This window comes from Polypterus senegalus, chromosome 4 (assembly GCF_016835505.1).
Source record: "Polypterus senegalus isolate Bchr_013 chromosome 4, ASM1683550v1, whole genome shotgun sequence".
In the NCBI taxonomy this organism is placed as follows: Eukaryota; Metazoa; Chordata; class Cladistia; order Polypteriformes; family Polypteridae; genus Polypterus; species Polypterus senegalus.
The window spans coordinates 14,975,337-14,990,620 of record NC_053157.1 but is presented as its reverse complement, the minus strand read 5'-3'; the positions used below and the strand labels follow the sequence as shown (position 1 = coordinate 14,990,620).

Sequence of the window (15,284 nt, the reverse complement as noted above, 5' to 3'; positions counted from 1 at the left end):
GCACATCAGGTCATATAAAACACAATGATGACTGTGTCTTTGCAAACTGACACTTGCTGATAAAGAGTTTCCCAGTAGACAGACTATTAATCAGAAACATTACGTCAAATTGATGGGACATCTGCAGGAAAGCATCAGCAGCGCATGTGAAACCGCACCAGTAGAGCGCACCTGCGCACACTGCACTATCAGTCAAAGTTGTTTGACCAAAAAGAAAGAGGATGTTGCTTCACACTCCCTGAATTTGTCAGATCTTGCTCCTTGTGATTTCATTTGGTTCCTGAAATTAAAGCTGAGACTGAAGGGAAAACTATTTGACTTGCCACAAATTATTATCTTTTTCCGGTTTCTTTGTGGTGGCGGCCTGCGCCACCACCACCTACTCAAAGCATCATGATGCACCAACATTGATGGACTGAAAGCCAGAAGTCTACGTGACCATCATCATCAGGTCCTTCCATGAAAACCCTAAATACAAAGAGGACTGTTTCATTTATGTTAGGTAGATTGCCCAGAGGGGACTTGGCGGTCTCTTGGTCTGGAACCCCTACAGATTTTATTTTTTTCTCCAGCCTTTGGAGTTTTTTTTTGTTTTTTCTGTCCACCCTGGCCATCGGACCTTACTTATTCTATGTTAATTAATGCTGACTTATGTTTATTTTTTATTGTGTCTTCTATTTTTCTATTCATTTTGTAAAGCACTTTGAGCTACATTTTTTATGTATGAATATGTGCTATATAAATAAATGTTGATTGATTAATTGAAATTACCATTTCGTTTTCTAAGCCAGCATAATCCTGAGTAGGGCTGCGGGGGAGCTGATGCCTAACCCAGCAAGCATAGGTCACAAGGCAGGAACAATCCCTAGACAGAGTGCCAGCCCATCACAGGGTGAACATGTGCACTCACACACACTCACATCACAGCCAATCAACCTTGATATTGTATGGTACGGTATATAAACAAACATATAAATTATTCAAATATGTATTTGTGTTGAAATCAGAGTTGGACTCCTAGGGTACTGTGTTTCTTCAGAGAATCCTTGGATGCTGCTGGTCTGACTTTATGTTGCTCATGGTGTCCTGAATGAGGCACATGACCTGCATTGTGAGGGAGCGTCAGTTATGGCACAACGGCCATGTGGTGTGACTCCTCAAGGGTGATTCGGCTCATTGTTGAGGAGGACCTGAGCGGCTGGGCCAGGCCATGGGGATGCCCAAGTAACCACCTGGCTGCAGTCATTTCCAAAGGGTGGGACTGGACCACGTGTCTGCCTGGGGGTTGCCAGCTAGAATCCCGAGCTGTTTCGTTGTGTGGTGGGTGCAGCAATGCACTGTACAAGTGCATGCTCCCCAACCTGACCTGACCTGATCCGAGGCATTACCTTATGGACACACCAGCGTCTAATTCTAAAAATGAATGAAAAGAATCATAAGTAACAAAGGAATCAATTTAAACTGGTAGTTTGAAAGAATCAAACTGGTAAAGTGAACTGAAATGCCAATTACTATCCTAAGAGCTAGTCGAGTCATTTTGGGCACCATTGTTTGAAAGGTGTCATTTATGAAAGTTAATGCGTGTGCCCTTTGGACACCGAGGGAGACAAACCAAATCATGAACCCTGATGATACAGAGTGGCCGCTGTTACCTGATGGGCGCCATTTATAAAAGTAAATGTAAGCATGGCATTGTCTGTGCTACTGCAGGAGGGCAAGCTCAGGAAACCAAAAGGGGGCCACTACCCCCTTAACTATGCACCATGCCTAGGACTCCAATTGGGTTTCAACCAGCAAGGGCTACCCCTATAGACTTGAACCGCTCACCAATATCATCATTGATGGTCCATTGCTGCCACCTACAGGACAGCATTGTAAGTTCATCTACATACCACGATTATATTTCTCCAATTAATCTCAGAACCCTCCTTTACAAGCAAAATCCCATGTGGCAGGAGGGGGGAGGCGTCATACTTAATTAGTTACCATATGCAGACTGATTACAAACATTCCTTTCTGTATAATATTATATGTTATACTTGACGCTGTTCATGTTTTGAAATGCCTATAGCAATGTGGTGTATATTCTCACCTACATACTGCCTTTACCCAATGTCCTTATTTACTAAGGTCTCGCTGCTACCATGTCAGTATCTATCCATGCATCCATTTTCCTTGCATCCAATCCGCTATTCTAGGGCAAGGTGTCGCGGCACCAGGAGCCAGCCAATCCCAGCATTGTCAAACCTCAAACCCGTATTCCAAATAGAGCGCTCCGGGCCAATAATATCCACTTGCAGAGCTACAGCACCTTACGTCACCGCAGTTACAGACCAGGAAGTGGCATCAACTTCGTTTCAGGACTGACTTCATAAGGTTTTGGCAAAGCCCAGAAAGTAACACCGGGTCAAGGACCCGTTCAGAAATTAAGCATTAAAAATGAGAAGGGAAAAACAGTACATCACACCAAATAATACGCATCATTGTGAAGTTCAGAGGGTTTCTGCCATCATGTCGTGTCATACATCAAACTAAACAATACGGATCGTTTCTGTGAAATACACTATTAACATTTACGTTGTGTTCGGGTCTGTGGGAACCATTTAACGTTTGCAAAATTAAAATCCTCAAGATCTGTGCTAATTGAAAATAGTTTTTCGTTTATATTCATGTTTACACCACGTTAGAGTTTAGTAAAACGTTAATAATAAAAGTTATTACATTTTTTTAAATGTACAGTGCAATATTGTTCTAAACCAATTTAGAAAAAACATTTAAGCCAATCTAATATTTTTAAACATGTATGTGGAAAAAACGGCAATACATATTCTACACTGAATTATGCTATATACTGTATTAATTGCATTATATGGAACTGCTCTAGTTCAAAAATAAAGATAAATACAGGATATACAAAACATTTAAATAGAATAAAAGACAATAATCCAAACTAAAATACAACATATAATACTACAAAAAAATCTTGAACAAATAACATAATTTGTGATAAAAATGCAAACCCTGAGTACCTGGACAGATTGAGGGGGGTAAACTGAATGAAGGGGCAGAATGTCAGGTCTGTTTATTGTCTTCCTAAACTAATGAGTTAAAAACAAATGAATGGAGTCAGCTGATCTCATTCATTTTGGGAGGTCATTCCACAGTCTGGGCGCTATATAGAGCTGAAGGCCCTGCTGTCACCCACGGAGTGCAGGTTAGTGGGGGGCACAGAATGACAAGACCTTAGTGGGCAGGTCAATAACAGAATTTGATATCATAAGACACAGGGAGCAGTGAAGGTGCAGCAGGATGGTTGTGATGTGCTCGCTGTTGGTGGTTCATGTCAGGACTCTTGCAGCTGAGTTTTGAATCAGCTGGAGCTGTGATATATGATTAGAATGTCACCTGCCAGTAGTGACTTACAATAATCAATGCAGGATGTGATAAAAGCAGGGACAAGACTCTGAGCATTAGAAAAGGAGAGGAATGAGCAAGCATAAGAAATGTGACACCGGTGGAAGTTTCTTAATATGGCTTACATGGGTGAAATAAGAAAAGGAGGAATCAAAGTGACACAGAGATTCTTTGCAGTAAAAGAAGGTCTGATGAGATCATCACCAAGAATGGTTGAAGAGGAGCTTGTTTTCTTACGTTACACTTTAGTGCCACTTTGCAGAAGTTCAGTTATGTTGCAATTTAATTTGAAAAAGTTTTTCTCTGTTCAGGTGTTAATTTTAATTTCATTTCACTGAGGCAAGTTGTGATCTGAGAAAGCTGTGAAGTGTCACTTTTAACACTGAAATAGATATAAGCATCATCTGCATAAAATGATAACCCAAGGGGAAGCATAGAGATACAGAAGAGCAGAGGATGTCATTTCATTAACAATGGAAAGTCAGATGGAGGAACTCCTGTGAGAAGTTAAGGCATGAGCGTTGCCCTGGACATGACATAAGCCACATGCAAAAACTTTTACTTTTACACAAACCGGGACAGTAGCTCCTCAAGAGGAAGGTAACAATGCTTAGCACAATAAGGAAAAATAAGCCAAACATCCCATCTCAACTGCTAGCCACACAGAATAGGCCAGTGAAAACATGAAAGTTTGTCTAAACCAGTGTTTCCCGAACTTGGTCATGGGGACCCCCTGTCGCTGCAGGTTTTTGTTCCAACCAGCTTCTGTTTTTAATTGAACTCCTGTTCTGTGTTTAGGAAACAATATAGAAATTACAAAACTATATATACACTGTATATTAAAATGTACCAAGCAGTTATACAGGGATAATGTATTTTTTTCTTTTTAACAGTATTTTCATCTTGATTTTCATCCTGCTTTTTAAGGTGTTCTAATTATTTAATTAATCCATTATTTACTAATTAGTGGGTCTGATTCTAAAGTAGCTGCAGCCTTTGATTATTCCATGTTGTTTGCCTGGGTGTCTGCTCTAATTGTCATTATTAAGATACAACAAAGGGAGAAAAACTGCACAGAGAAAGGGCAAAATATAATGAAATCAACAAAAGAGAGTTAAGCATTTAAATCTATAGCAAAAGCAGAAATATTTATAAATGTCTTATAAATGTAAAAATCATGCTGCTATGCTTTTCTGAATGTCGAATAAAATAAAAAAAAATACATAAAAAAAATACCAGCTAATTAAATGAGCTCAGTGTTATCAGGTGTTGTCACGGACTAGGAATCCGGTTGGAACAAAAACCTGCAGCCACCGGGGGTCCCCAGGACCAAGTTTGGGAAACACTGGTCTAAACAAATGACACGTCCTTGGTGCACAATGTGACCTGCACAGGGATAGGAGATTCCATAGCTAGAAATGATAATGGACGCTAATGCTACAAAAAGAGGAGTGGAAAATTTAGACAAAACATTACGCTGGATGCTAGCCACACACACTTTTTTCAATATATTGAACATCTCAGAAAAAAATACTTTTGTCATCTGGACAACCTTGAACTGAGACCGGAACAGGGAGAAGGAGACAGAGCCTTCTTTAGGAGCAGGGTAAACCATTGGTGACACCTCGCATTCTTCTCGGACAACATGTGCCAAAGACCCCAGCATGTGCAGCCATTGTGTTGCTTCAACAGTCCAATCCACAGAGGAACCAATGACAGCACCTGTAGTGTGTATGCATAGTGAGTGTGTCTGTGTGTCTCACTGTGTGAACTGTACAGTTATTACAGTATTGTGTAGAAAATGAAAATAGGGTAAAGAGTAAACAGGTTATTTACATTGCTTGTTAAAATAAAGTGACCATCTGATTTTAAAAAAAAAAGTCCTTCAATAATACATACGTCGCAAAAATGTAATCATAAGTTGAGATTCACCACAATTATCTTTCATGCTTTTCAAAGAGAAATTAAAATATGATGTTTGTAAACTACTGCATTTCTGAAGGACTGAAGTGTGAGGCTATCCAACTCTTTTACTGAGTGAATTTCAGTAATTTATGTAGTGACTTATAAAACCCCAATATTACATTAAAATATACTGCTCAGTATAGCATCGTGTCAATGAAACTTGTAGGCTATTGATCTGGTCAGTGAAGGATGACAGGGGGTTGCTAATCAGTTTCAACTGCTTTGGTGCACTAGAGGGGCAACAATGAGACGACCCTCTAAACAGGAATGAATGGTTTAACAGGTGGAGGGAGGCCACTAACATTTTTCCCTCCTCATCTGTTTTTTCACTTGTTTTGCATTTGGCTACGGTCAGTGTCGCTACTGTTAGTAGGATGCAATACCTGGACCGTACAGAGGTGGCACAGGTAGTCCAACTTCTCCAGGATGGCACATCAATACGCGTCATTGCCAGAAGGTTTGCCGTGTCTCCCAGCAAGGGTATGAAGGAGATTCCAGGAGACAGGCAAGCAGTTACTCTAGAAGAGCTGGACAGGGCCCCTCGTAGAAGGTCCTTAATCCATCAGCAGGACGAGCACTGCCAGAGCCTACAAAATTACCTCCAGCAGACAGGCCACTGGTGTGAATGTCTCTGACCTTGGACAAAAAGAAAAAGACTTCATGAGGGTGGCCTGAGGGTTCAACGTGTTCTAGTGGGCCCCATGGAGTTTGATTGGCATTTGCCATAAAATACCAGAATTGGCAGGTCCACCACTGGTGCCCTGTGCTTTTCACAGATGACAGCAGGTTCACCCTGAGCACACGTGGCAGACGTGAAAGGGTCTGGAGAAGCCGTGGAGAACGTTATGCTGCCTGTAACATCATTCAGCATGACCGGTTTGGTGGTTGGTCAGTGATGGTCAGGGGAGGCATATCCATGGTGGGACACATAGACCTTTACAGGCTAGACAACGGCACCTTGACTGCCATTAGGTATTGGGATGAAATCCTTGGACCCATTGTCAGACACTATGTATTTTATTTCATGTCCAGGGCAACCCTCATGCCTTAATTTATAATATAATTAAGTTATCTTAATTTTATAATAATATAATCATATACCACAGCTCCAGCTGATTAAAAACTCAACTGGAAATGTCCTGACACAAACCAACAGCAGCGAGCACATCACAGCCATCCTGCTGCACCTTCAGGGCTCCCTGTGCAAAATATGTTGTAATGTAAACGATACTGTTTTAAACGTTATTGTTTTTTCATCAGAAAACCCGGTTTCCACGTCTACCTGTATTAGTTTAAATGGCACTTTTGCCACTCGCAATATGGCGGATGCGCTGACGTATCGTGTCAACTGGGCAACACAGTGAATGCGGCGTCAACCTATATATGTCTACGACTGCGGTGACGTATGGTGCTGTGGCTCTGCAAGTGGATGCTACTCCTCCGGGTACGTGTTTATGTAACTGGGTTCCCTTCAACTGGGCGGGGCTACCTGTATCATTGCAAGGTGACAGTCACTGGAAAGGCAAGTGTCCGACGACTCAGCGGTCTTTTAAATTTCACTTAGTTGCTGTGAACTCCCTCCCTCTGAGTCCCGCTACTTGTGCATTGTGTCAACCCAGCGTATCACACCTAGACAAGGACCCGCCCTTAGCTCTGCTGTCACACAGCTGCTCTTCTTGACCGGTCACCACGCCCTCGCCTCCCCCGCCGACCCGGCTGAACACACACACACACACGTTACCTGCGGTGGCCGTGTCCCCCCAAAAGCCAGAGGCGCAGCCGACCCGGACAGTCTTCTGACTCGTCGAGGCATTTCTTCTGGGTGTCTGGACGTGACAGCACACAAGGCTGCCGACACTTTTCTTCAGTGAGTTACGCGAGCAGCTGAGGCTCCAGAATGTTTTCTTCGAGATGAACTTCGGGATGGCACCGGGGTGACAGTTGTAATAAAAGCATGATTTTGCATGCAGAAGGCTCGGAAACTTCACGAGCGTAGTCATCTTCTTGCCCTTAAATGAGGACGGCGCATTTAACAACCTGCAAACAATACAGTATTGTTTGTGTGCAAAGGTTCGGATGGCGGGAATGTTGCGAGAAACAGTGTCCCCCCGGCGTAAAACAGCCGAGTGAAGAAAGGTTCCTGTTAAACCGCCCTGTGATCGAAAACACAGCAGCACTTAGTTTGTGGTGTTAAGATTATTTGACTCGGAGATTGTCATCACAGATTTTCAGCAGGTCTGCTCTTCACAAACACTTTAAGGTCATACATTGACTGTCTGGTCGCTGTGATCCCAAATCATTAGAAGAGCTTTGGGACAAACTAAACTGTGCCTTCAAGTCAGCTGCGCACCGTCCACAAAAGACACCGCTAGCTTTGACTTAAATGTTCATATATTTTATATGGAAGATGAATTGTGCCAAGATTAAATGCAGTACAACGTGTTAACTACATTGCAGTGTAAATCATATGCCTGCGGTGCATTTCATTTTGGTAGGGTGTAAAAATACGTTAACCCAGTGGCAGCTCTACTTGGAAACTAATGAAGCTTAAGCTTTGGGGCCCCAGAAGCGACTTTAGTCCACATTCCTTAAATCTTGTCTACTGAATAAGAGGGGTTTAAAAAAATCATACTAATAATATAGTGTAATTCAAAACAAAATTTTAGTTAAAATGAAAAATAATTAAGGCTTTTAAACAAAAAATGTTCATATTAAGAATGTTTAATTCTAAACACTGTATATTTAATGTAAAATAAGATTGTTGGACTGCATGGCCTGTTCAAACCTATGTTCTAATTATAAATAATTTAAAACACTATTAACATTCATCACAGAAACTGAACTTTTTATTAAAATTATTTCCCTTAGGCTAGCCGTAATTGGAAAAAAATGAAAGCATATTTTGGTAAGTTTTTATTTACATGACTCTTAAAACACTAAGGTCTGTGTGTCCGGTCCCTATAAGCCAGGGGTCCTCAATCACAGTCCTGGAGGGCCGCAGTGGCTACGGGTTTTCATTCCAGCCAGTGTCCTAGTTAGAACTCAGTCCTTGCTGATAATGATAGTTGCTGTTTAACTCTATGCCTTTCATTCATTAAAGACAAATTTCAGTTCCTTTGTAGATCAGAGGTCCTCAATTACAGTCCTGGAGGTCTGCAATGGCTTCAGGTTTTCACTTTAACTCATTTTTTGATTCAAACCCTTTTATTTACCACTAAAGCAATATGTTTTTTGGGCTTAATTTTAGTTGTCTTGCCTGTTACCATTCAGAACCCTTAATTGAAAGTTTTAGATTTTAGCAGTTGCATTTAAGTTTTAATCGTTGCCTGCTTTCTTAATCAGACATTAGTTAATAATGAGATAACCAATAAACCAGCAGCTCTCCAGCTCACGTGCTTACCATGAAGTATGTGTGATAAAAATATTTAGAAATGAATGCGAGGGGTATTGGAAGGACCGTTAAGTTTAAATCTATTCTGGTCCACAAAACACATGGGTAACGTTCTCACAGAAGGAAACCCTACAGTGCAATTAAAATTGCTCTTGGATGAATGCAAGCATTAACAAGCCAAATAGTTCAATAGCAAGTTTCATTATCAGCATGGACTGCTTTCTAATTAGGAAACTAGTTGGTATAAAAACCTGCTGCCACTGTGGCCCTCCAGGACTGTGATTGAAGACCCCTGCTCTAAGCAATCTGATTGGTCAGTTTGGCTTTGGTGATGCAACAAAAGAGAAAGTACGAGTGTGAGACACAAAAGGAAAAGTGAAGGCACACAATGAGGGAGTTTCCTTCAAAGATGGCAAGTATAAAACCGGACCAGAGGTGAAAAAGGTGCCTTGAAAATAATGGCAGAGTCTGAGAAGCAGGCTTTATGGGAACGCGCTCGGGATGAAGAGGTGGTGAGAAGACGTTCACCCGCACAAATATAGAAGAGAGGCGCTGAAGGTACATGTAGGGCAAGAGATAGCAAATATTTTTAAACTATTCAATTACCTGTCTTCAACAGGCATTATGGCTAGTAATCTTATAAAACCTTAAAAACTTATTAAACATATAATGCTTTACTAATAGTTAACATTACCTATGTACAATTAATTCACATTAGAAATGAAACGTTAATAAAGTATTTATGGTAGATGCAAACGGTAGATGACATGTTGTAACAAAAAAGGGGAGACGCTGAAACTATAAGGCCTAGGAAATCTGTATTCACACCAGTGACTTTGACATGTGAGATAATTCATTGCAGCAATTTTAATCAAAATCTCAGATGTAGTGGATACATTTAAAAAAATAACAAATGATGATCTGTCATGGATCAGCCCCATTGAAGAAAATAACAGTGTTTACCCAGACCTCGCTGCTGGATTTGAAGGCGCCCCCATAACAGTTAAAGCTTCAGGGCCCCAAAAATGTAGGTCCACCACTGGCATTGACCAAATCGGAGGCGATTCTAGGGGTTGTGGGGGCCCTAGGCAAAAAAAAAAAAAATGGGACCCCTCTCCAATACATCTCCCCCAAGTCTTGACATGGTCACACTGAAATAAAAGGGACATTTCAGAATATTACAAATGGGCCTTCTTCAGGGAACAACTACAGATGTTTTGCAACAAGTAAAGCTTTGCAAGTTGAAGCAAACAATTTATACAGGTGTCCAAACGTCTGTTGATTACTTAAAAACCCTCAGTGTGTCTTAAAGCAGAGTTGGAGCAGACTGTGTTACTACACCCTCTGAAGTACAACTTGGACAGTGTTACACTGGTATAGAACAAAAAAACAATGGCAAAAAAGTCAAGGAATTATTAAGTGTACAACATTTTATTCAAATGTTTGATCCATTGATGTAGCCCCCTTTTGCTGATCTAACAGCCCAACCGTGGTAACCCTTTTCATTCAGAATGCCAGTCACTCTGTGCAATGGGTTTTATTAATGCAAATGTCTGTGATGCACCATCTGTTCGAATGACAAACGCAATGCATATGTCTCAGTTATATGCCATTTGGTGCAGAATTTGTAAAAGCAGTGTTATTGATTGTAGTGTGCCATCTGTTGGAATGACAAATGCAATGTATGTATCTCTGTCATATGTTATATTTGGTGTGGGGTTCATGAAAGCTGTGTTAATGTTTCTGATGCACCATCTGTTGGATTGACGTAGACACAGCAACTGGATTGACATGCAGACAGACACGTATAGTTTAATTCAGACGGATTATATTTTCTGGTATTGTATTAGTATTAGCTTTTTCTTTAGGCACAGTCTGGGATCTGCTTTGAAGAAAACATTTTACTACATCTTATACTCCTGTGTGGTTTTACATGTGACAAATTAAAAACCTTCAACCTTGAACATTTTGCAGTGCATTTATGTATGTATGTATGTATGTATTTATTTAAATGTGTCCAAAATGTACAGCACCGCCACACTTGACCACTAGGTGTCGCTTGCAGTACATGTGACAGTCCAACTCGCTATTTTTATTCCCAGTGTTGTTGCGAGGCCAGCTCAGCAGAGAAGATTTTTTAAGTTTGGTTTATTTGTTTGTTTGTTTTCCCAGTCCTGCTTTAGTTTTATTTGAATGAGTAAAAGATTAACTTGACCTGAGGTGGTTTTAATGCTCAAAATAATTTCACAAGATAAGGCAAATATTTGTGCTTGGTTCTTTCCAGATTGATTCTGAACAGTGATTATCAATGCTTTTTATTTATCAAACAGAGCAAAAGGCCATTGAACGTATGACTGCATAAAATCTAAGCAAATACTGATATCCCTGTCACCAAAGCCTACTCATTTACATTTCCAAAAAACAAAAACCATATGATTAGTAACATATTGGCTTACCCAAGCAGTTTTCTTCATCATACTTGAGCAAACATCCTGCTCTGTGATATGTAAAAGCACATTAAAATAGTAAAAGTGAGTTTGTGAGGTTGCCTGGCTGGACCATTCAACAATCCATTTTTCTGAATCAACTTTATCCATTCCACAGCTGGAATGCCAGGACACACGTGCTGGGGTAAACACATGGTGACCCTTTAGAACATTAGAATATTATGAAACTTGTGACGAGAACAGGACATTCAGTCCAACAAGCTTATTAACCCAGATTCTCGAAAATAACATCAAGTTGCGAGTTAAAGGTCCCTAAAGTCCTACAGTCTACCACACGACTCGGTAGTTCAGAGCCTCGTTTCTCAACAAATTGGATGTGGGCTGCTGCCGGTGGGTCACAAGTCCCTATTCTTTACAATGGAAGTGGGACACGATGAGTTGTATAAACAATCGGCATTGCTGTGCAAAATATCATGACACGTTCTATTCAGTAAATAGTCTTCTATTCACCAAGACACGTACTTGTGAAAAAGGGGCAGATCTACTATGAAACTAATGAAGCTTAAACCTCAGGGCCCTGAATCCTGGAGGGGCTCCACAAGTAACTTTAGTCCACACTGTTTCAAAGTTTTGGGTGTCTAATAATAATAACATAAATAATAATACAGTGTAATTCAATACAATATATTAGTAAAAATAAAAATGCAAAGGTTCTTAAAGTATCACATTGGTTAGCTGTAAATTATTAAAATATTCAAATTGAGGATGTCTCATTCTGAATGTAGTTAATAAAAAATAATTATGAATAATGGACTAGTTCAGTACAACGATTTGAATTAAGATCTGAGATGTAGTGGTTACGCTTTTCAAAAAAATGTGTGGTGAACTGTCATGGAACAATCCCATTGAAGAAGGTAACCCCCATAATAGAAGGAGGCCCCCATAACACATAAGGGTTGAGGGCTCCAAAAATGTTGTCAAAAATTCAAAAAAGGTCGAGAAGCATTAGTTAGAGCCCCAAACCTGGGATGCCCACACCCCATAGGTGGTGTGAGATGGCATTTCAGGAGATGCAGCAAAGAGAAAGGCTTCCTCGTGAGTTGCCACAATTGTGTGAGGGGCACTGTGCGACTTTATCGTCATGAGAATTGGTGTCTCGAAGTGTGCTGTTATTTGTAGGTCTTTTATTAGTCGGTGCTCCTTTTCTGTGATATGAGAAGAATTAAGCTTGGCATTCTGAATTGTCCCCAGTGTGTTTGTGTGAGTGTGTGCGCACTCTGCGGTAGGCTGGCACCCTGCCTGCGGTTTGTTTCCTGCCTTGAGCCCTGTGTTGGCTGGGATTGGCTCCAGCAGACCCCCGTGACCCTGTAGTTAGGATATAGCAGGTTGGATTATGGATAGATGGATGGACGTGCAATTGTCACCTGTGAACGAGCCACAGAAATGTGCATTTTTGCAAGTTCCTTGTTGTGGGCAGAGCGTTCATAAAAGCAAATAACTTTTTTTTGAAGAGAATGAAATTTGGACCTTGCTATGATCCATAAAGAAGGGGCGAGGTCCAGTATTGATTTCTGTGCAAGCCCTGATGCCACTGATTTTGATCTTCATTGATGTTTTCACCAGGGGGAGACAATGGGAACTGAATTGGACGTAACACCTGCTGCTTTACATTCCTGCTGGCGGTCCTGGCAGAAGAAGAACCTTGGGGTTGTTTTTAAAATTTGACAAATTCACTGTTGCTAACACTTCTCTCTGTCAGCTAAGAATGATCTCAAAACTGCAGAATTGTATACCTCCTTTGGACTTTGATAAAGAGGTTCATGCTTTTATATCACCCAGATGCACTTTATACTGGGGTTAGCCAGACCCTGCTATCCAGACTCTGCTGCTCCAAAATGCTGCAGCTCGTCTTTCAACTGGCAAGCACATTATAACTGTCTTGGCTGTGCTCCATTGGCTACCCTTTTAAATATAGAAATAATAATAATGCATTTTATTTATAGAGCACTTTACATTAGCAGTAAATCTCAAAGTGCTACATAAAAAGTTTAAACAAAGGCAAAGCAAGATAAAAACAGAGATAAAACAACAATAATTAGTAGCATTCTTGTTAATAAGCTTTCCTAAAGAGAAAAGTCTTTAGCTGTTTTTTAAAACGGCCCACAATCTGCTGTGTTCTTAGGCTCTCTGGTAGGGCATTTCAGAGCAGTGGAGCAGCGGCTGCAAAGGCTCGGTCACCCATTGTATAAAGTTTGGTGACAGGGGGGCGAAGGCAGTAGATATTTGTAAAATTGAGGTTTCTTGCAATGGATTGTAGTATAAGGAGTTCCTTGAGATATTGTGGAGCATTTCCATGGATACACTGGTGAGTAAACTGATTCTGAACAATACTGATGTTCTGTGTAAGAAAGGACAGAGCCGACTATACTTCCTTAGAAGGCTGGCGTCCTTCAACATCTACAATGAGATGCTGCAGATGTTCTATCAGACAGTTGTGGCGAGCGCCCTCTTCTACGCGGTGGTGTGCTGGGGAGGCAGCATAAAGGAGAGGGACGCCTCACGCCTGGACAAACTGGTGAGAAAGGTAGGCTCTATTGTAGGCACGGAGCTGGGCCGTTTGAGATCTGTGGCAGAGCGACGGGCGCTGAGCAGGCTCCTGTCAATCATGGAGAATCCACTGCATCCACTGAACAGGATCATCTCCAGACAGAGGAGCAGCTTCAGCGACAGACTGCTGTCACCGTCCTGCTCCACTGACAGACTGAGGAGACCCCACAATATGCGACTCTTCAATTCCACCCGGGGGGGTAAACGTTAACATTATACAAAGTTATTGTCTGTTATACCTGCATTTTTATTGCTCTTTAATTTAATATTGGTTTTTATCAGTATACTGCTGCTGGAGTATGTGAATTTCACATTGGGATGAATAAAGTATCTAGTGTTAGTGAAACTGGTGCATCCAGATCAGAGCTATTGCATCCCTGAGAGATCCATTTGTAATAACAGTTTTTTAGTCAAAGATATTATTGCTGCAGCAAAACTGTTCAATTTAGAACAGGACGTATTACAATTGACCAAGAAAAAGCCTTTGATAGAGTCAGACACACGTATCTATGGAACACTCTCAAGGCCTTTGGATTTGGGGAACAATTTATAAAGTACATTCGGCTGTTGTATTGTGACATTTCTGGTAAAGGTTAAGGTCAGTGGTGGTTTATCTCTTTGTGACCAATGAACTGGGGTCTTGGTGACCGCCTTTTAGCGTTCAAAGAGGAGTCCGACAAGGATGTTCGCTATCAGGGATGCTGTAGCATATGGGAGGGCTGCCTCACCTTAGAGCCATTCTTAGTCAACCTGAGAAAAGTGCTGACTGGTCTCTCCATTCCTTACTGTACTGGGAATCCTGTAAAGGTCACGGCCTACACAGATGACATTGTTGTTTTTATCACAAATCAAAAAGACTTTGATAATGTCACGAACTGTCAAAGGAAATATGAACTGATTTCCAATGCTATCTGTCTATCTGTTATATAGTGCCTTTCTATCTATCTATCTATCTATTATATAGTACCTTTCATATCTATCTATCTATCTATCTATCTATCTATCTATCATATAGTACCTTTCTAATCTATCTATCTATCTATCTATCTATCTATCTATCTATCTATCTATCTATCTATCTATCTATCTGTCTATCTAAATAAACAGAGTTTGTATTCGATATGATACAGAGGTGGATAGGGAGCCAATGAAGTGACCGAAGGATTGGTGAAATGTGTTCATATTTCCCCACCCTCATCAGGATTCTTGCAGCACTATTTTGAATTTGTTGGAGCTTTTGAAGGCTCTTACTGGGGATCCCGATGAGGAGTGCATTACAATAGTCCAGCCTGGATGAGACAAAGACATGAACCAGCTTTTCAGTATCACAGAGGGAGAGGTAGGGATGGAGTTTGGCTGTGTTTTTTGAGATGAAGGAATGCTTGATGGACATGTGTATCAAATGACAGACGGGAGTCTAACTTGAGACCCAGAATTGTAACAGAAGGGGAGAGGTTAAT

At 40.9% G+C, this 15,284-nt stretch overlaps 1 protein-coding gene across 1 annotated transcript in view; it reads right to left on the bottom strand.

Moving 5' to 3' along the window:
- LOC120527158 overlaps nucleotides 1-7,507 on the bottom strand; it is a 54,814-nt gene extending 47,307 nt beyond the window's left edge. The window contains exon 1 of the mRNA XM_039750287.1: nucleotides 7,121-7,507. Within this exon, the coding sequence (XP_039606221.1) occupies nucleotides 7,121-7,379 (259 nt within the window). The 5' untranslated portion in view covers nucleotides 7,380-7,507. The remainder of the gene's footprint in view (nucleotides 1-7,120) is intronic.
- Between the last annotated feature and the right edge of the window lie 7,777 nt (nucleotides 7,508-15,284).